At 40.4% G+C, this 22,672-nt stretch overlaps 2 protein-coding genes across 3 annotated transcripts in view; both read right to left on the reverse strand.

Moving 5' to 3' along the window:
* Window positions 1-764: 764 nt before the first annotated feature.
* TIGAR (TP53 induced glycolysis regulatory phosphatase) lies at window positions 765-11,692 on the reverse strand. 2 transcript variants are annotated; one of them, XM_048079965.2, is made up of 6 exons: window positions 11,455-11,681; window positions 9,475-9,512; window positions 7,533-7,654; window positions 5,178-5,255; window positions 2,715-2,825; window positions 765-2,279 (listed from the first exon to the last, which is right to left on the reverse strand). In XM_048079965.2, exons 1-6 carry the CDS (start codon window positions 11,484-11,486, stop codon window positions 1,821-1,823), a joined length of 840 nt encoding a protein of 279 aa, XP_047935922.2. In that variant the 5' UTR covers window positions 11,487-11,681; the 3' UTR covers window positions 765-1,820. The 2 variants fall into 2 exon arrangements, with proteins under 2 accessions (XP_047935922.2, XP_047935924.2); XM_048079967.2 differs by lacking the exon at window positions 5,178-5,255 and having other exon boundaries at window positions 11,455-11,692.
* An 8,361-nt stretch (window positions 11,693-20,053) lies between these two features.
* The window catches only part of CCND2 (cyclin D2), a 42,231-nt gene continuing 39,612 nt past the window's right edge, over window positions 20,054-22,672 (reverse strand). Inside the window, exon 6 of the mRNA XM_066977338.1 lies at window positions 20,054-22,672. This exon is cut by the window's right edge and continues 2,247 nt beyond it. The gene's annotated coding sequence lies outside the window, so the exon portion shown is untranslated.

Genomic DNA, 22,672 nt, shown 5'->3' on the forward strand with positions numbered 1-22,672 from the left:
AATCCTGGCTGACAAGTGTTGCTAGTACCCATTTTCACATATCAGGCACACTGCTTTTCCTCTCTGTGGTTTAGCTGTCAGACACAGCAGCAGCTAGCTGGTTTCATCATCATTTACTAGATAAACAAATCCTACTGTAAGTAAAAGCCCTAGGTTCGTTTCGAGGTTTTTGGAGAACTCTGCCATACAACACTAACTCTGATTATCACAAGGCAGAACACTTCACACTTTATCCTCCACATTTTAGTAGTATTAGCATTGGACAAACAACATAGAACAGAAGCAGACCCCTATTCAGTGTTCACATAGGAATCAAGACCACTTACCTATTGAACCACAGTCACAGGAATGTAAGAAGCAAAGTAGTCATGAGAGTCAGATTAAACAGTTCTGTTGTTGGTTTTCAGCACGACAGCATTTTAGTATACATACTAAGTATACAATGGCAACCTCTCTTTGCTCCTTAAAATTCAAGTGTCTGCTTCAAGACAAAGGAGCCAAATTGGTTAAAGTACACGACAGCACATTAAAAAAAATACACAAAATTAAAACTTCAGTCAAACAGTTAATTTCATACAGTTGCAAGTAGTTTAAAGTGTATCCCTACCATTTTAACAGTGTTTTTTTCTTGTGAAGAGTTAGGTTAGCACTAATCCATCAGCTCTTCATGAGTAAACAAGTGCTTTATTTCATTATTAAAAAAGTAGCCTGGAGTTTTTCAGAAAAAAACAGAAGCTATATTATCTGAGCAAGGCTTCACAGAGTATTATTAACAAGAACTTTTATTTCAAAGTAAATACAAAAAAATGGAGTTCTGTTCAGGAGCCTTTAATTCATTTTTACAGGCTTAAATACGCAAATGAAGAAAAGGTATGTGTAGATTATAAATAACACAAATCAGATAAGCTTCCACAGTAACGCTACAAACACCCCAGTGGGGAAGGTATGCAGCACTAACATCAGCTATATGCAATCAGTCATCAACAATCAAGCAATCAAACTTGCCTAATTCTAGGCAAAAATATTCATCCATTAAGTGTATGACTGCAACGGACAACAGGATTCCAGTCAGGTACAGTTTACCATATTAATAAGGTTGTTTTTTGGAATAGAGGCCATCATTTCAACTATGTGCGCATGAGGTTCCTCATTCTGCTTACAGTTAAAAATAAGTACTTTATGTTTGTGTACAGTGCTCTGCAACAGAGGTCTCAACCACACTAACATTTTCTTACAAAACACTCCTGCGAGGTAGGTATATCATCATCCCTGTTGGGAAAATGGAGAAGAGGTTTGCCCAGAGTCTCACAGTTATTTAGTATCAGAACCAGGAGCACGTCATCTGACTCTGTACCAACCTTTTCCACTAGGCAATACCCCTTTTTAAGTTATACTATTGCATTCAAAAAAATTACTTCAAAATAACAAGTGTTAATACTACAATATAGCATTTTGTAATAAAACAAGAATACAGTATAGTTCATTTTTTTTAGGTACCGTTACTCTCCCCTGCCCCAACTGCTTTACCTGAAGATAACTAAAGTATTTACAGACTAACAAAAAACAGTTTTTAAAAATATTCACTGTAGGAGTAGGCATGCAAGTGACTGGATGTTACTGTCCATAAAGAACATGTGTTGTTTCTCCAGCACCAACTTATAGATGTACTAGGAGCATGCAAACTGAATGTTATTTTAAGATGGTAGGCAGTTGCGTGTCTTCAATCTTGCAGTTTAGTGCCAATAACTCCAGTCAATATAAATACCTTTCCCAAGCTTCGTATAATGGTGACTGAAAACCACTCCCCCCTATAAAAACTCTTAAAACACTTTCTGAGCTACACATTCAGCTCCCACATCCACCAAGTGAGAGTCTTGATTAAGACACACACACCTGATTTCAGGTTCTAACCTACTTCCATTCTGAAGATTTATAATGAAGTGACTAACTCCTGTATTGGGACTGACAGAAGACAACTGAGACTTTGTTAAGTTTGCTGGTAAAGTACACTTGAGATCTGAAACAAAATAACCAATCCAGTTCCTCATGTAGGCTCCATGACTCACCACTAAGATATTGGCATCTAATATTTTAGAAGCTCCACCGTTATCAGAGCTAAGTCCTGGCTGACTGCAGTGATTTGTCCAAGGGAAAACTGACTGTTCTTCAGATGTTCCTGAGCTTCTGCTTGCTGCACCATGCATCTCTCGCTCTTTCTGTTCCACTTCAACTGCTAGCTGACATAGAAATTCAAAAAAATCCTTTGCACGTTCTCTTACCTAAAAAGAAAATAAAGGTCAGAAGAGTAAATTGTGAAGAATGCAAGAGATTTTAGCTTTCAGGAAACACAGATACAACTACTTCAGATAAAATATAAACATTTATCACAGACAAGACTCTGAAAGCACAGGTAAGTTAGTGAACGCTGTGAAAGCTGCTCTGCCCTTCAAAGCCAAGGTTGAGAGCAACTGCCACCATCCTTCTGCATATGAGAGCTTAATGAAGAGTCAATCTCAGAATGAATATTTTACTTCTAAAGAGACTCCCTAATGGACAACCATTAGGTCAAGTGGTGTTTTTAGCTTGGAAAAATGGTTGGAAAAAGTCCTTTGGTTAGACTAAACTTTCAGTAAGATGTTCCTAAGTAAGCAATAGCTGTATCTGCACTAATGAAATAGCCTAGAAACCAGGCCACAAATACATAAATACCATACTTCATCTAGCGTTTCTCCTCCAGAAGGTGTGAATGCAGGACATTGTTCTCCAGCAGCCTTTGCCATAGCCTTGAGGTCAGTCAAAGGCCTTCCTTCTGCAACACCATATTTCTGTAAGAGGCAAGTTACAAAGACTAGGTTTAGCAAGGTAACGTCTTCACTATCACTTCCAACGCAAACATCTCCCACCAGCTTTGTTTTCTAGATTCTCAAGTGTAATGTGCGGGTTTAACTACTTTTTACATTTAATCCCAACATTGGGGGAAAAGGTATCTTTATATCTGCTATTTAGGTTAGAAGTATATATACATTGGGTAGAGAAATACATTAAGAGTAGCATCTCATTTAAAGGGCTACCATTCAAAACACTATTTTCAGCCTGATCTTTGACTAGAGATTCTTTTCTTATATTCTTGACACTCAGTATACAAAATTCATGTCTTCATAACTGAGGTTGCACTGCAAATACCCCTGTACATAGCTGTTCACAGGAGGATAAACTCCATTTACTTTTCACTTGCAAAAATACTACAAGGAATTATTTTTCACAAGCAAAATATATTTTTATCTACAGAATTCTGTAACTGTCACAAGACAGAATTAATCCATTTTAAAAAACAAAGTTTTTTATTTTTATTTTTTCAGGGCACACATTACTGCTGTGGACAGAGTTTTTAGAAAACAAGGAAGGAGAAAATGATCTTAAGAACATATGCTAATGGACTCAGAACATGCAATTAATGATCTTCAACGACACACTTATTCCTGAGACCTCCAAATGCAAGGCCCATATGAGAAACAGCAAAAAAGAACCCATATATACCAACTAGTCATTCTGGACCACTAGTAGTCACATTATAAATTAATATTTATCATCTCTAATATATTTTAAAGGATATACATGTGGATGTCTACTACCATTTTTTACTTTGAAAATATTTCCAAAGTACATCTCTTAACAGTGGCAACACAGATTAATACTTCTCCCACTAAAGATTAATACCTCACTACCACTAACAGATGAAAAATACATTCAGGCAGAAAGCTTTGGTCCTTTCTTAGAAGGACTGAAGACAGTGAAAACAGTACAGTTATGAGTATTCTGAGAAATTAAGGACTTGTGCTGTACTGCCAAACTCTCAGTTACCCATGTTCCATAGATCCAGACACTGACAACTGTAAAACAAATATGTGCTTATTACTGACACTTTGACTTCTATGCTGTGGACATGGAATTTGCAGCCATAATAATTTATTACAGTCTTAGGAATTTAAGTGTACTGAAACAAGTCTACTCTCAGTTCCCTTCTCTAAAGGGAAACTTGCAATTTAATAACATTAAGATGTGAAGAAATAAAAGCTCTGAAACTACTAAAACGTAAATCCTAATCTTAAAAGATTTTTCCAGACTTCTCCCATGAAAGCAAGGCACAAGATAATAAAGCTTTCTTAATAGGATCAATGACATTTGTTCCTTTAAGCTTAAGTTTCTTCTCATGCTATTCAAACTTAATTTCAGTTATCCAGAGCAGTGCCTTACAATTTGTGGCTTGCAGAAACCATATTGGCATTTCCGTACATCAATACAAACACCATGAAAGGGAAAAAAAAGTAACAAAATTAAGATTATTCTTTGTAAAACTGTATCACAACCCATGATATTTTCGAAAACACCCGGTGGTTAAGCAATTAAAGAAGACTGAGAGGCATATCACTTGCTGATTTCAGGGGGTGAACCAAAGTTTCTGTCAGAGATCAAAATGGGAAATGCTACAATCAAGTTCTGCTCTTTAAACACTTACTTGCCTGCAGGCAATATGCAGTCCCAATTTTTGCTTTTGTAGCATTTCAGTATTTAAAATTCAGCTGACACAGTCAGTGTAGCATCTGAAGGGTGACTCATACTAGCAGAAACAGCCAGCATTTAAGTTTATTCTGATCAAGACATAGTTAAAAACAGACAGGAGGTACTATTATGCCTGTAATTAGGTAAAGGGGCTAATCAGTATAGCAGATGGTTCCAAGACCAGCAGAAAGTTTTCCAATAGTCTTCATGCAAATGAAAAGGTATAAACATTAAAAAAACATCAGGTTGTGCCATCAGGCTAGAGAAGGGAGGCAAAAGGAACACCTCTAACATTTTATATATGGGGCTAGAATGTATAGCTAAGCTTTTTATTACATTTAAGGTAGTTCCCTCCACATGCAAGTCATTCAATACTGAAATCACCAGAACACCACAGTTACAGCACTACCACTAGATTTTGGCTTTGCTTCAGAATTCTGCAGTCAGGCAAACTATTTATAGTACCCAATGTAAAAAAAAAAAAAACAGTTCTTAATTATTAAGTACACATCATATAGTGCTCTCCACTGTTAAATCTACTATTTAATAAGTCAAGATCAGCATTAAGTTGCATTTTCAAATTGTTCAATATTAAAACAAACTCTTTTGGCACTTACTCTCTCTCGAAGTCTTGCATCATACTTGATTTCCAAATCTTTGCAAAACTTATTTTTTCCTATAATTGTGGCAGCAGTCTAAAAAATGAATATACAGTCACATCAACACCTAAACCATCTTACAAAACCACAGTCTAAGTGAATTGCATTAATAGTACCCAAAAACCCAAGTACACAAGATTAAAAGTTTTCCAGCTAATAGCGTCTGTCAGAATTGCATATATGGCCTGTGTCATGCCATAAAAGGCAGAAATGATGCAATCTTCTGGAAGTTCTTTCCCAATTTAAAGTCCATAACAACTGGAGACACTTAGCACCCATGAAAGGTGGGCAGCTAGACGCACATCAGCAGCACGATTTATTGGGATAAAAGCCACATCTCCTCTTGAGTATACTGCCATTCACAAAGCAATCATGCCAACACATACTTGTAGTATGTGGGTCATGCTTGCAAGCAGCCCATTCCTAAAAACTGATCAGTTACTCCAACTGCCAACAATATAACATCTATTGAATGAAATCACTTTCTGGCAAATGGCTACTTAATACACCTCAGAAATCAAATACTCTTGAAGCACTTAAGAGGAAGGAGGGTGTTTGCTGGCAATATACAGAAGTGTCAGTCTTGATGCTCAGGAAAGAGACGCACACTGGATTATACACTCAAAAAAAACAGATTATACTCACCTGCTTTTTGACAGCATGGCCAAAAAGAGAGAGAGAAAACCCAAAGGGCTCAGTTTGCTTTTAATAATGTCTGGATGTCTTGAGTTTCATATTTTCACATTCCAGGTCTGTCTGCTCTCTTCCACACTGCTGATTTCTGGAGCTAGTCTTTGACCCCTCCCTACTAGGCTAATTCTGTCAAACATGCTCCTCTGCAAAGCCTCTCCCTCTCTCTCTGCCTGCCCTATACCTGTTCACTGTGCATCTCTTTTAGTGCTCAAAATCCCTGCCCAGCTAGTACAATTCTCTTTGCATACATCCCCAATTTCTCCTACCCTGCTCAGGCTTGAGTGTTCCCCCACCCCCACCCCTTTTTCGAAGGAACTTGTACATTCCTCTCATACTTGAGCAATGAAGTGACAGTGTAGTAAAGGGCACCCTTCATAGATCTGCAGCTGCCAAAAAAGGGAGTTATAAGCGAATAGAAATTGAAGCTCTCTTCACGTCTTTGGAAAAGCTTCTGCAAAGTCTGCATAGCTTTTCAAAAGAATGGCAAAACATGTTGCTCTTATGCAAAGGACAAATTCAGGTCTGCTTTCTACTTTAGAAGTGCGCGAACGCTTCTCATGGAAAAGGCTTTCTCTAATAAAAGATGCCATTATTATGCATTTTATAAATATTTAATTATTGCACTCCTCCCTACCTCTCTAGTTTGTTTTCTGCCTAAGTTATGCTGCTACAAGCCTATGAGTCACTGGTCTCACAAGTTTATGTGCTGCAAAAACAGATGAGCAAGATGATCTGTGTTAAAATGAAGAAATTTTAACCTAGATTTTGTTGATCTGGTTTACAAGGCTTCAAAGATTTTTGTAGCAGTACAACTGAGGAAAAAGCAAGAAACTAGGGCTATCATAGATTTCTTAGTTTCAATCATGTGAAGCCTTATGTCTCCTGAAATCACAGAATCAGTAACAGGAAACAGAATTAAGGATAGGACTCCCATAGGAGATGTGACCTTCCTAGAACAGCTAGCAGCTCGACACCTTTACATATAAAAGTTCTGTTTCCCTAACTTTTTTGAACATTTTGTAATCTTGTATACAAAGCCACACGTAAACCCACTCAGTTACTAACATTGTTTCCTCTTTAAATAATCTATTTTATAAAATAATCTATTAAAAATAGTGCATAAGATGAGAGGTATGGTATTACATTCCTGCCAAAATCCAACAGCTCTGTACATTTAATGGTTCTTGTACTGACTTTACAGCAAGACTTGATCTTGCCTTTATTGGTCTGCCTTTCTCAAAAAAACACAAGTAGTTACAATGCATAAGACAGTGCAAACAGCAACTTGCTTTGTTTCTTCAAAGAAAAAAAACAACTTTGGTCTCTGTTACCTCTGAATCCCCATCACTTTTAACAAGAGTATGTACACACAAAATAACGGAAAATCCATAAGAAAAACACTACATGTCATCTTGCAAGCTGGCCTTCAACAATGTGCTGTTTGCACTGAAGTTCCTTATTCACAGAGGCCTTCTGGAATTCTACACAACTCAAACTTCAGTTTTAAATCTATTAAAATAGCCTTTGGCCTTCCTTCACTGTATTATTTTTGTATCATCAATAACAAACACTAAAATCTGAAGCTAATATTTATATTCAGTAGCCTCAAGAAGCACTTGCCTGCTTTGCTCGAAGGAGGTCACTTGAAAAGACATGAGTAAATTTTACATTACTGAGAAATAAACCAGCAGCATCTGCTTGTTTGAAACCAGTTACAGAGAGTGGCTCATCTACTCCTTGACCTACAAAACAAAAACCCATCAACATTAAGACAAGTAAATTTAAAATCATTTATCAGCTTAGCAAACATGGCAGAGAGAATCTGCTCAGTCATTATAAAAAGCGTCTCCTTCAGCAGAGTCAACCGTTTGTAAAAGTGACTATTCCTCTGGTCTTTCTTAAACTTAGTTACACAGTATAAAGAAAGGGAGCACACACTAGAAAGGCAGAAGGATCATTTACTGATTATATTGAAATTAAGGTATTCGTATAAGAATTTTTTTTTAAAAAAAACTTTTAAACATAAGACAGAGGCCTACACTTTCTAAACATGAGTAGTCATTTCAAATCACTTGTCCTTTTTAGAGTAGGCTCTGATAGGCTCCTTGCTAGAGGAGTCAGTCTCAAGTGAAATTAAAACTGAAAATGTTTGTCCATTGTAAATAAGAAAAAACAGACAATACAATTGAGATACAGCTGTTGATACTAAAATACACACATGGAAAAACACGCACATCAGGAGAGGCAAGTCCTAACAAATATGAAATGGCGGTTCCTCCCCATTCCCTAATATCGACAATGCCCTGAAGAAATGATGCAACAAGATGGGATTCTGTGTAATGTGGAAAGCTGCACACACTCTTTGCCAAAGACACAGTTTCACAAGAATTTTAGAACTGATGTAAACACAGTCTGTTGTGGCCTCTTCCTCTCCCCTGCTCCACCTTGCATACTGACACTAACACTCATACAGCTGCATAGCAAGTGTGTTGATTTAACAAATCTAGCTGAAAAGTAACCCTTACAAAAATGGTTTTCAGGTAGAATAGTCTGAAGCTACCTGGCCACAGAGCACTAGGACAGTGCTGAGAGAACAAGCACTTTGGTGACCCAACGTTAATGACAAAGGTGTGCTCCTTTGTGCTGGCTGACTCATACACCCAGAACTGTGGTAGAGGGACAAACCTGTAAGAAATTGTTGTGTCCACGCTTGTATTGCCTACTTTAAGTTGTAATGTCAAAATAGAGGTAGGAAAATCCAGAAGCACAATTCTTCTTCACAGCACATAGCACTGAATAAAATATATTTACTCAGAGTAAAAGCCTCCAAGGTTCTTTGTAGCTGTAAGCCTCAGTTTTCCTACAACAGGCATCCAAACAGCTCACGGTTTTCAGTTCTGGGTCTTTGAGTCAGCCAGCACTAATTAAATGCTTTTTCTAAAAACTGTCGTCATAGAAAGAGCTGGGACTGAACAATTCAAGCACATTTAAGCAATCTTCACTTTTATTTTTTCCTTGCAGGTGACAGATTACCACCTCGAGGCAATAACATCCTTTACAACATGACCCTTATTCCTGCCTCTGTGGTTCCTTACTAATTCCAGTCGTTGCATGAAGGTGCACCTAGCTGCTTCTTCATCAGAGCTGCTGCTCTTGCTACTCATGCGAGTCCCATAAGCCCTTTTCTCAGGCTTGATACTAACTACTGAGACTTAAGACAGTAGTCTGTGACATTCTGGCATCCTTAACAGGTGCTGCTACCACTTCATTCAATTACAGGTAACTTTTTTTTTCTTCTTTGGCAAAAGGAAATATAACACTCTTGTCAATACCAGAAAAGAACCACTATTCGGTGGCACTCTGCAGAGACTGTCTTGGAATCTTTGTAGTCTTCTACAGTTATCAAGCTAATATTCCCATCTACAAATAAAAATATTTTAATAGCCTAAGGTATTCAATTTTATTCTGTAATAATATTTAGCAGTTGATCATGGGATTTTTCGTTTTGTAGGGAAGAGTAGTTCTCAATCTCCAAGAAGCTAGTAGAATAACTGACACTAACCTTGCAGTATCTTGTCTTTGTTGTATCTTGTTTCTCCACTGAAAGACATTAGACAAAAAAGTGACTCAATAATTTAGTCAAAGTTCAATAACATTATTATATTATAAACAAAAGGGAGAAGAAGAGTCTGAATATCAAAAGCGACATACAGCACAGTACAGCACAGCCTCCTTTCAAAAACAGATGTGTTTGAAGATTTTACCCTAGAACAAAACAATTTTCAAGTAATCAGCCTCAATCACACCATCAATATTTACTAAGACAAACCTACCTGGAACAAAGAGAAGGAAAACAATCTCTTAAATTCATCATAAATGCAGCATAATTTATCTATTACAGTGTCATATTGGAGAGAGAGAAGTAGGAGGACTCTGTAATCCTCTTAAGAGAGGCATTTACCACTCAGCTGAACCCCTGTGCTTTAGAGGGAAGCCAATTCAAGCAATTATCAAAGTCGATGGCAGAGCAGCCTGCACACCTTGAAGAAGCACAGCATAAGACGCCAGAGCTGTAGAAGAACTACTAGAATGAACATAACCTGCTTTCAAAATTAGAATATTTAATCTTGAAAACCGTAACTGGGGATATTGCAAGAGAAGAACAACTAAAACCATGTGACGATATATTCCGTAGGAAAAACTTAACATGAATAAATTTAAGCATGCTTTGTTGAGACGCCTCACCTGACTGAAATGTCACATGCTTAAGTTTTTGCAGTACTGAGGGCCAAACGTGCTGCTTACTTTTTAAATAGCTATCAACACCGCTGGGCAGAAGTCCTTAAGATGAGCCCCAAATAGATAACCAATCACAGAAAGCAAGCATTTTAAGAGAGAACACTATTTTACAGCACACTTTAAACATCCCTGTGCCCAGGGCAACAATTTAATTCCTCAGACTCTATCCACACCCTGACAGCTGTTTTCAGCCTCCTGAGGAAAATGCATCAGGGTGGATGGAGTCCATCCTGCTGGTCATCAACTTGGGGGTGGGGAACAGCAGCATCTGCAGATTTCCAAGTAGCACTAATTTAGCACAGCGTACACAAGCACAGCCTAAGTCAACACCAACCCATTTCCTGATGAATGACTTGTATCTTTCTGAAGTGCCTCCTACAGTCCCACCTGAAGATCTCAAGTTTAACAAACTGTTTCAGGCTTTCGTGCTTTCTAAATTATGTGAAAGTAAGGCTGCAATTAGAGCACCGAGTCATGGGGTATAGGTCCGGAAGGGAAAAATAACTCTTTTTAAGAGGAAAATTAGAAAAAGGAAATTGTTGCTCCAATTGCCCTAATCAAGTATTAAGCCATATTATGCTGAAGATGAAAAGAAAGTTTGGTTTTCATAAAGTTAAACAGCTAACTACTGTCAGTTGGAGGGAGCTGGAGCTAGCTTGCTAACTGCTAACTTAAATTAAGTTGACTTTCATTTGGAGGGAGCTGGAGCTGCTTAGTCCCGTTAACCACTGGTCTCTGTCAATATCCACGATAGCCTGAAAGAGAAGCTTGCCTTAGTGATTTTGAAGAAGCCACAAATGCCAGTTCTTTAACATTTCACAGCAGAAATGTTAGCCTACCCTTCTTAAACGAACTTTTCACCCCACCAGAGAACTTCTGGCAGGAGGACGGTCACAAGACCTAAGAGCTCATAAATAGCCCGTACTAAATTTACGTGTAACACCGTACTCGGTCGATACTGAACCACCCTGACACAGCCTGCCTTAAGCAAAGCCCACTCCGCCAGCCTGCCATGCCCAGCCGGCGCTAGCAGCACCTCCGGGCCCAGCACAGCCCCGGCAGCGCCGCACAGTCCCCGGCGGGGCTCGGGGGGGCACCGTCACCGCACCCCCCACCCCCACCCCGGCTGCAGGTGAGGGCCGTGGGGCTGACGGAGCTCCCGCACGGAGAAGGGCTGGCGGCGGAGACGAAGGCTTTGTTTCCCTGAAGGGAGAAGAGGAGGAGGCGGCGCGGCGGTACTCACTGCCGGACGACGGTCAGCCCGAAGCGAACCATGACGGACCACGACCACGACGCCGGCTACCGGGGCCCGCACTGCGGCGCCCGGCGGTGACGTCACGGGGCGGCAGCCGCCATTGCTCCTCCTCCTCCTCCTCATGACACCGGCGGTGGTTGGCGGCCGTTATCGGCTCGCCCCGCTGAGATTCGCGGTACGGGAAGGTGGCTCCTGAGGGAAGCCTTCGGCTCGTTTCACTAAATCTGTCAATCAATCAATAAATATAACACACCCCTTCAATCAATCAATAAACAACCCCCCCCCCCCCCCCCCCAAAAAAAAACCACACTTCCTATACAAACTTTCTTTCCTTAAAAACTTCTGTGCCTCCATTGCAACCCACCGCAAGGAGAAGTGCCACCGAGGCACAGTTTCGTGCCTCAGCCATGAGCTTTTTCCACCTCTTGGAACGCATTGGAAGCCCCAGCGCATTCATCACCTTAATGTTTGGCAGGGACTGTGGGGATAGATGCAGGTTCAACCTGTGTTTGGCAGAAGAAAGTGTGTTTGGGGAGAACGGCTGCTTTACAGGCAGCAGGTACATCATCTAGTGGAGATGTGGGCTGTGCCAACCAGTCCTTAAAATGCTGCAGATGTAGAATATTTCTTCTTAACAAATCGCCTTAACAATTAAATTGAAGACATATACAGTCTGAAACATCTTCTAAGGTCTCAAGGCACATATTCTTACTTTACAATTATAATCAGGTAGCTTTCATCTTAAACACTGATTTTCACATAATCTCATGATTCTAGGACAAGAGGCTTGACTAAGTTTACTAGGTTTCAAAAGACGCAGTATTTGCTGATGTTCAGACTCGTTCTATCAACTAAAATAAGAACACTATTCAACAACAGGACTTTGCTCATAGTATCAGTAGTGGGTAAACTATGCTTTGGTACAAGTTTTGGTTGAAAGTCTTGGAAGCCAAATCATGTTTCCTCAATGATCATCAGCAGAGAGAGGACTGGTTTCAAAGCAACTGTTCCAGACCGGCAGTTCACAAGGCAAAGCAGTGGGTGATATAGGCACGTTTGTAGACTTCCACAACAACTGGGGCCAAGCTGGCCTTGTGTGGTACAACTCGTAGAATAGTTTGGGTTGGAAGAGACCCTAAAGATCATCCAGTTCCAACCACCCTGCCATAGGCAGGGACACCTTCCACTAGACCAGGCTGCTCAAAGACCCATTCAGCCTGGAGTTGAACACTTCCAGGGATGGCACATCTACAGCTTCTCTGCGCAACCTCTTCCGGTGCCTCACCACCCTCTGAGTGAAGAATTTCCTCCCAAATATTTAATCTAAATCTACCCTCTTTTAGTTTAAAACTCCTACCCCTTGTCCTATTACTACACTTCCTGCTACAGAGTCCCTCTCCATCTTTCATATAGGTCCCCTTTAGGCACCAGAAGACCATTATAAGGTCTCTCTGGAGCCTTCTTCAGGATGAACAACTCCAACCCTCCTGTCTTCACAGGAGAGGTGCTCCAGCCCTTTGATCATCCTCACGGCCTTCCTCTGGACTCACTCCAACATGTCCATGTTCTTCTTGTGCTGGGGGTCCCAGAGCTGGACGCAGTACTCCAGGTGGGGGTTCATAAGAGCAGAGAAGAGGGAGAGAATCACCTTCCTCAAACTGCTGTCCTTGCTTTCTTTTCATGCAGTCCAAAGCCTCCCTACATTTTCTGAAAAATGAGAGAGATTGTGATCTTCTTCAGGCCCTATTTACCCAAATCACTTCAGTGCCTGGGATCTAGATGGGAGATTGGTGGAATAAAATTTTGGGATCCAGAATCTTGGATGAATTTCATATTAAGACTGTTGCAGATTGATTTGTTGGATGGAAACCACTTTTGCTCCACAGCCACCATCATTCTTGAGAAATAGCAGAGAAGAGGAACTGGGAAGAGGGGCAGAGAGAAGAGCAAAACTAAACTGAACATTGCCATCCACCTACCTACCAACATCTCACCCACACCCTGTATCACAGTGGTGTTTGCAGACTTAAAACTGACATCTGATCTAGATAAAATAAATCAGCTCTGTTGCCTAGTGGTATTCTTTCTGGGCCAATTGACAGCATTTGTGGGAAGATGCATCTTCATTTTGTAGTTGACATTCTTGTTGCCTATGCATTGCTCCCTGTGTGAGTAAAGGGATTCTTTCTTCTGTTGCTAGGATTTGCCATTCTGACTTTCACTTTTCCTAGTATGGATGGGCAAAGCAAAAGAAAAGAAGTCTTAGAAAAATAGAAGTTTGTTTTGTCATTCCTTCCTTACCTCCTGTTTTTGAAAAAGAAAAATCATGAAAAAATACACATACATTTTGGCAAACTGCAACAACACTACATAGAAGATGGTTTTATTAACACAGAAATAAGATATTCTCCCCAGGAAAGGTCCTACTAGCCAGAAATAGTAAGGATTTTAAATTGCTGTCATTTTGGGAAATTAACCATAAAAATTTGGTCAAATCGTGTCTCTGTTATTGATATAGGGTAGGATAACAGGTAATGTGTATTTTATGGTTTCCAAATGCAAGGAAAGAAGTGGAGAAGTCACCTAAGGGTGAACACAAACACCCAAGAAATTATAATAACACAAAAGGACTGAGAAAATAGTATTTAACATTACTATTTTAATCATTTGGCTGAGGATGATTTATAATAAGCAATGAGCAATGACCTAACTGCTGGTAAAATGGACAAAGTTACAGAAGAAGCAACCACAGATCATCCTTTTCACCTCAGAAAGCTGAAGTTTTATGGTTTACAGATGATCTAATTAACCAAAATATTAGTTGGTCAGAGAGCTGAGTGTATTTGCTTTAGGATTTCACAACAGAAAGAAATAAATTTTATCTAAAAATCAGTTATTGGAGAAATTTTTCTGGGTTGCCCAGACATCTGACCTAACTTTGAAACCAATTTGTGTCTTAACCCCCCACCCAATAAATAAATAAATAAATAAATAAAGACTAAAGCATAATTCTTCCATTTTCTAGCATTTTAAAACCACACAATAAATTAAATGTTTAGTACCGCACTGGGTCTATTTCATTCCCCTTTTATCTTCCTTTAGTACTGTGGCATAACCTTGTTTTTCTGTAGTGCCTCAGAACTGACATTTTAAATGGGTGAAATTAGTGACATGTCTAGCCTTTACGTGATCCAGTGCCAAATGACTCAGCTCTGACCTATTTCTATTGTAACACCATTAAAAAACAATTGCGTTTTGCTACGATGGTAAGCCCCCAGCTGTGTTTCAAGCATGTTTTAAAAGTACAAGAAACAAATGTGAGTCAACACTGTTATCATCTATCATCTTATAAATGCATGTTTTGGTACGGGTCCCTTGGCAAAAGTGACAGCTCTTCAGGCAAAGTTTTAAGAGACTTTGTCTGAAGTTCCATAGCCTGGACTTGTGAGAAAACAGCTCGAAAAGCATGAGACTTCTGACTTACAGCCTCATGGCTTGGCTACTAGATAATGTTTCCTTTTATCATTGTTTAATACTCTTATCTTTGCTCTTGTCTTCTTCATCTTCATAGCATGCACACATATATATATTTTTTTCCGAGTGTTTTAACCTTATTTGTCTTTTCTTCCTCTTCAGTAATTTATTTGCTGTAGCACATCATGTCAACCTGTGATCATGACCCCATGTTTTAAATTGACCCACTGAAACAAAGTGTCTATAAAGCATAACTGCTAACACAAACAAAGAAACTCCTCAAATGAGTAACAGTATTTCGAGGAACTCTTCTTAGGAAGAAAAATATTTTGTGGTGCTGGAAATTGAAAAATTTCAAACGGGAAATATTCTGATAAAAAAATCAGTTTTGAAAAATGTTGACTGTGTATTAAAGTCTTTATCACATGGATTGCACATCACTAACATCAGACAATATCAGCAGGCCAGGAAAACTTGTCTCCTTGGAAGAAGAGCTAGCAATTAAAATATGCAAAATTGAAGTCATCATCTGGGCGGTATTCTCTGCAGACCACTTATCATTTCAGGAGCTGATCTTCCTTCCTGCTCTGACAAGTTCACCAGCCCAGGAGAAACCGAGACTGAACTTCTGCAGAATTCTTTCCTCCCCCACCCCTCTTGCTCCATAATACAATTCTCAAGGACATGCTGGCGTGAAGAAATTCATGACTTGGTCAAATCCTAGCACACAGATTGTGCTCTCACCAGTTCTTAAATTTGTCAGGCTGGAGAATATGCTTGTGTAATACCTTTTCTGCAACTACCTTAATTGCTTTCATGGCAAAGTAACTTCAGGAAAGTGTTTAATTATTTTTCAGATGGCTTTCAGTGATATATACCAGCTGCAAACAGGGAGCAGAGCCAGCCCCATGTGGCTGTCCCGCTGAACAGAAAACATCCAGTGCTCCTGCAACAGCACTCCAGGCCAATTTGCACAAACCCTGAAGTGTGAAAGTTCAGGTTACACTTGCACGCCTTCTGGGTGATGAGGATGAGGACCTTCAGGCGAGCTGTAAGGTAAGCGAGAAGTTTCAGTGAAACATTTTGATTTCCGAAAGGCTGTGAAGCGCCCGGCATCTCCTCCAGGAGCTCCACGGAGCTGCAGTTGTGAGAGTTACGTTACTGACATCTAGCGGCCCCCGTGAAATATGCACCTTTCGATTTTAACCCCAGCCCAAGTCAGGTTCCCGTTCGAGTTCTGCATGTCACTCAGATTTAATACATATATTTAATATTTAATATAATATTTAATACATATTTAATCGTTTGCTCCAGTGCTGCTAGCCATCAAGGAGAATCACATCCAGATTTTACAAATTACTGTTGCAGGTTTCTATGACGGGAGGCCAAACCTTAATGCCTAAAACTGGGGAAACGCATTATACTCTCAGGGCACTCCAGAAAGATCAATACTTTGCCATATGTGAGCAGCAAATCCAAAGAAACTTGAGGAAGCTGGAAAAATTGAGGGAAACTACTTTTGTTTGGGAGTGCTGAGTAATAGTCCTGATTCATTCCTTATCCTCCAGCTGGTTATGTCCCGCTCACAGTTTTGTTCGAGTGCTGAAAAACCCTAATCATCAAAAAGGTCAATCTGTTGCTCTTCAGAGATGGATGCTTGTTACTTTCCAGCTAGACAAAACAGAGGTCTTGCTCTAAGAAGAGTTACTGAATAATCTGAGCGACTGTAGCTCCAAACGTGGCCGGTGGGTTGATCTTTCTCTCTCTCTCCTTCACTGCCCTGTCCTAATGCTTCTCGTAGTTTCTGCATGTTATGTTTTGGAAAAGCTCAAATAACATCCCAGTTTATTTTTAGAGAAGAATCAATATTAATATGGAGCTATCACCACATAATTTCTACAGGACAGCCATTTAAGCAGACAGATGTTTTTCCCTTTTACTGTGCTGCCCATCAACTCCTTTCTCTCTCTCTAGCAGGTTGCAGCAGAACACAGAACAGCCCCTCTTGCCAAGCATATTGCATGTAGAGCTCTTACCTCATTATAAATACCTCAGCTTTACTCATCTTCATGTTTTAAGTTACCAGGTCTAGGTTTAATGTGTCTGCTACTGAGAACTACTATTCCCCACTCAGCTCTGAACAGTCAGAAGCCACAGAGTGCACCTGAAGCCTATGCTGAACAGTGCCCTGATGTTCTCCCTTGCATGTGTCTGTAATAAGATACCCACAATTTTCACTGATTTCCCCTGGTTTTAGTGCAAAAATATTGTGGTACCTGTGCCCCTGCAACCACACACAGCTGAAATGTAAACCACCTTTGGGAATCCTTTTAAATATAACATGACATTAAGAAAAATGGAAGATTTTTTGTTTGTTTGTTGTTGTTGTTTTTTAAAATATTTCAAGGATGTACAAAGTAAGTGTGGTGCAGCCAACTTTCTCGAAAGATCTAAAGGGATCCCCAGTCTTTTTAAAATAAACTTTCCCTTAATTGGGAGAAATGATTCAGTGTGCTGTGGGGGGCAAAGAACTAGAGCATAGCCTCTTTCTCTTAGTGCCAGCTGGCTGGCTGTGACTTGCAAAGCAGTGCAGAGAAGGCTCTAGTATAATTTCTGTAAAAACTGAATGCAACTGCTTTATGTTTATGGCTGCAAGTAATTGTAGACTGTTGCAAACCTGTATCAGCAACAGTCACCTGCATAAGTAAGGCCATACTCTTGCCTGGCCTGTTTCTTCCCTGTGAAACATAAGATTAAAATGCACATTTTCTATCTTGTTATCTAGATTGTTATTAAGCAGTCCATGAGCTTGATACAGCATTTCATGCTCTTCATCTCTCCTGCTCTTTCCCCAAAAAACATTTGATTTGCAGTAGGTTTGAAAATTACTGTAATTTATACAGTGTGGAGACATTCTGTGCATCCTTCTAGACAAAGTATAATGGCTGATGGCCTCTGACTGCTGACAGTGAGGTTCAGTGACCTAGACAGTCATATGTGTTTATTTTAATAGGATAAAGCACCATTGAAATGCCCAGGGGTTAACTCTGTATTGAGAAAGATGGACTCATGACAACTCAGAATGAACTGAGGCTAGTGGGAAAATTATTGAACCTTTTAAAAGTCAACAGTGGAGTTCTCACTGTCTTTAGCAGGGATAGAATTTCATTCCGTTTGTACTGGTTGCATTAGATTTGTAGGGCTTTTTGCTTCTTTAGAGCAGCACAGAACAAAAAGTGGCTCCATAGTTCATGGACAAATTAATTTTTTTTTATTTATTTATTAAACATAAAAGTCAGTCCAGCATGCAGTTGTTTTAAAGCAGGCTTTTGCTTTGTGGTCCCTCCTTAAAATCCTCAGGCTATCCTTATATAACATATAGGATCATGATGGGCAGATATTGTTTGCAGATGGTAGGAAGATGACAATACAAAATAGTTTCACAGGCCACATAATGGAACTTAACCCTATTGTGTGTGGCTTCTCAGCATTCAGACCGCTTTCTTTAAAGAACAGGAACAGGCTTTTTTCCAATTATTTTCAGTTTAGCTTCTGCACACTACATCCACTAATTTTGAAAACATACATTTATTTAATCTACAACAGAAAATCTCTTCTTTGCTAGATCTAATTTTAGTAAAACCTCTAAAACACAAAGCTGCAAAGCACATACCTTAAGTTTCAGGAGGACTACTGGTGACACTACAGCGGGAAAAAAATTAATCTGACAAGACCTGTAATTAGGCCAGGCTCTTTGAGCTTTAAAACACAAATGGAAGGTGTAAGAACAACTCTCACATGTTCCAGTTCTTTGGCCCTTAGTTAGGCCCAAAAAATGCTGCAGATTGTTGGTGATGTTAAAGTGGTACCAGAGGAACACAAGGACTCATTATGCATTAAAATCTTTGGTGCAGATAACCTGTGAAATGAAGACTCACAGGTCAATTTCCATGGAAGATTTAAAAGACCTTGCTGTAAACCACAGCTCTCATTTGTGTGATCATGACTAGAAGGGGCTCTATCTCCTGACTCATACCTCACAATTTCCATCATATTTCCTATCCCATCCATGATTTTTTCTTCTATTTGTTCATATATATATATATATGAATATACATATGAAGAAACATATTACCCCCTTCCCCCCATATATATATGTCATGTTTCTTCATTTTTGCAACGTGTTTTCCCTTTGAGTATTTTCCTTCTCCCTGTTCAATACATCTTGCTTTCATTTTCCTCTTCACTTTTCTTTCGTTTCACTTATCTATTTTTGTCTGTAGCATTATTCATTTCATGATGGTATTTTTCTCCAGTGTCTGCCCAAATACCTCTTCATTATTCAGTGCCTCTTTGCTCTCCTGAAGGGCACCCAAAAGCCTGAAATTCATTAGAAATGAGCACACTGCTACTTGATGGCAGTGGAGAATTTCACCTACACCAGAGACCGGGCAGTCTTGGCAGTGCCTGTTTACAGTGTTGTGGAGCAAGAGAGACTAAGGGCAGGCCAAACATGTCACGCATGAAGTTGGTCAACCTACAGTAAGGTTGACCTCACCAGCATGAGCTGTGATGAAAATGGGAGAGACAAGAGAGGGTTTGTCTTGCTACCTGGTCAAAGGCTAAAGAAGACTTAGTGCATGGTTTCTTCCCACCGGTTTCACCACAAAACCCCCTCTCTTTCCCTCACTTTTTACCCAAAGCTTATACAAAGAAAAACTACAGAATGTTGCAGTAGCCTTTAAAGTACATCAAATAACTGCATATTTAAATAAAATTTAAATTAGTTGCAAAAATGTGCACTCCATGTACTTATGAACACTTTTCCACAACCTCAACTTAATTTCCACAGAATGTTTTGATCTAGCAATTTACCATTTTTAGGACTTTTTTCTCCTTAAATCCACCTGGACCTTTTCATGGAAGAAACAGCCAGAATTTGCCTTAAACAGTAGGCAATCATATAATGCATTTTTTTTAGAAGAAAACTTCTGTGACTGCAACATTAAACAGTTCCCATTTTATGTGCCTGCTAACATGATCTATCCAGATAAAAGACTCCAAAATCACATCATCTTTTGCACAATGAATGAATAAAAACAAGACAGGCAAATTTAGGTCAAGGTGAGTTTATTGTCCATACAGCATACCTAATCCTGCCAAAACACTTTTCTTAAAACCATCTTTAAACTAGTCAAAACAACGGGTTATTAATAAAAATGACAACACTGAACAGAGAAGACCTTTTAAAAGGTAATCAAGACTACACTGTATCAGAGTCTTATCCATCAAAAACAATCTCACATACTTTCTAAATACTTTTGTTTACATTGATCATGTCTACTACCACACTTTCTAGCATCCCCTGACCATATAAACATCCACACCTCTTAAAGAGCACATTGTGAGAGAATAGCTGACTTGATATGGCATCACACTCGTTAAAGCAAAAAAAAAAAAAAAAAAAAAAAAAGTATGAGAACAGGAACTGTGCAACTGAGAGTGATTTCTGAGGTACATGAGAACATGGTAATAAACATAGTGGAAAAAATCCAGTGGCCAGGTGGTTTGCTGAGTATAGAGCTGTCCAATTACTCAAGCATAAATCATTGACATCAAAATGGGACTCAGTATTTTTCTCTTTCACAAGCATGTTGGGAGTATAAATAAACCAATTACAAGGTGCTCCTACACTACAGTAATGGGTGGGAGGGGAAGATCAAAGTACCATCAACAGAAAGCTGACACAAATGGTTTTAGCAGTTGTGCCAGTCATTTAGCACTTTTAAAGTATAATCAGAAATATATACATATATTATATATACATATATACATATATTTCTGATCCACAGGAAGTTTTTATGATATCTGCAATTCAGGGGAGAAATCTTACATCTCATCTGCAATAACAGTGTATTAACATCGGTTAAAAGGGGTACTATGCAGTATTTTTGTTTTGGGTGCTACTGTGAAAATGTTCAAGTATGTCACATAATTTTTAAGAACATCACTGCAGAAGACAACACTCCTAGCATTCGTGGTGAGCTCATGGGTCTCCCTGCCACATGAAGGGCTGCCACTTGGTGCTGCCACTTCCAACCCAATTCCCGTGCCCACTTCTTGCGCTCACCACCATGGTGAGGTGAGTGGACCTTAATGCTTACACTGATTTCCAGTGAAACCTATGGAACTGTGAGTGGACACGGACCCACGTAAGAGGTTACACAGCAGAGACAAGCCTTGGTGGGGAGCCCCACAGGGGACAAGGACACCACAGGGTGGGCTATCATCCCCCTGCAACCAAATAAACCCCAATGGGGCAAAACGCTAAGCTTCAGTCCACTGACTTGCCTGTGTTTTTATTGGGCCAAGAAGCCAATGTTCTGATGGCTGTCTTAAAGATGCCACAAAACTTTCTGTAGTTTTCAAGAGTAGGGGCAGGCACCACAGCTACTACTCCTGCCTATACTCAGCCACGCTGACTGGAAGAACAAAGGGGAGCAAAGCACCTAAGTGCGATGCATGCAGTGCCCACACTTTCTGCACGCAGCTCTGCTAACACCAAGCATGTGTAGCATTTCGCTCATGATTCGCAGACTCCTCTGGTGCACTTCCCCGAGAAACACTGATTAGCACAAAAATTCGTGCATGCAAACACTAACATGGAATTACCTGATCTGTCAGGAAACATTACCTCACACATGCGCTGCACATAGTTCCGGAGTCTTGCTTACCATGGTGTTTCCACAAAACTATCATCTAAGAGTCATGCAGTTGCTGAATTTCACATGCTCTCAGTGTGAAAAGCCACCACTGTCAGAAAAAAGCCATCCACCCACCGTTTTCCAGCAACACTGCTGTTTGTCCCTTTTGAAACCTGCTCTGGCAAACTGTAAGGTACCACTCTCGCCCCCAAAGCTGCCGCAGCCCCTGAAGCCACCAGTGGGAAGAGCACTTTGGCCCTCGAACTTCACTAAGAGCAGTTACCGTCAGTTACCGTCACCTAACAAGAGGAAGACTTCTCCTCCACACAGCGTGCTGTGGTGCACCCAAGAGCTGCAGGGCAGTACAGCCGAGAGCTCCGAGGGGACTGGCAGAGGGCTGGCACCTGGCCACTGGGGCGCAGTGGGGCAGCTGGGCCTGATCCTCCACAAGGTGACGGCCCATTTTGAACAGCAGGATTCTGTGAGCGGCCACCCCGGCGGCTGCCCTGCTGCCCACCTAACAACCGGCAGGGGCCGGGCAGCACCGTGCTGGACCCTGTCTTGTGCAGACACCACCAAGGGCTCGGCCACCATGCTGTGATGACAGCCCAGAGGGGCGCTGGGAGGGAGATGCATAGCCACCACAGGCATGTCATCCGTGTGTCCAGGATTACGGCCTGGAGGCGCAGGGGATGCTCCTGGACAGGCGCTTGGACCAATGCATTTTTTCCACTATGAAAAGGACACCTAAGACCAAAAGGGAGCCAATGCCCCTGCTTGCTGCAATTTCTCCCCGACGCAGCCGGCGCGACAATGCTCCGCTGACCAAAGTGCAGGCCCCAAGAGCTGCCGCTTGCACCGACCGCTCCGCTGAGGCTCCCGGCGGGGAGAAAGTAACTGTCATGTTGTGAGGTATTGTGAAAATGGGAACCATTTTTGTCTTGTCCAGTAAACCTGAGGTAAGTATACCATCTTTGCAGAATGTGATCAGGAAGGAAAAAAAAAAAAAAAGAAAGAAAATAAAAGGA

The sequence above is a fragment of the Anser cygnoides genome, chromosome 1, assembly GCF_040182565.1.
Source record: "Anser cygnoides isolate HZ-2024a breed goose chromosome 1, Taihu_goose_T2T_genome, whole genome shotgun sequence".
In the NCBI taxonomy this organism is placed as follows: domain Eukaryota; kingdom Metazoa; phylum Chordata; class Aves; order Anseriformes; family Anatidae; genus Anser; species Anser cygnoides.

What these genes read in the sequence shown, in the direction of transcription:
- TIGAR (XM_048079965.2), bottom strand. Translation starts at nt 11,486, where the DNA reads ATGGTTCGCTTCGGGCTGACCGTCGTCCGGCA. An exon ending in ATGCAAGACTTCGAGAGAGA is followed by an intron (nt 2,826 to 5,177) that starts GTAAGTGCCAAA and finishes TGCCTCTTACAG; the next exon opens with AAATATGGTGTTGCAGAAGG. An exon ending in GAGGAGAAACGCTAGATGAA is followed by an intron (nt 2,280 to 2,714) that starts GTATGGTATTTA and finishes TTTTCTTTTTAG; the next exon opens with GTAAGAGAACGTGCAAAGGA.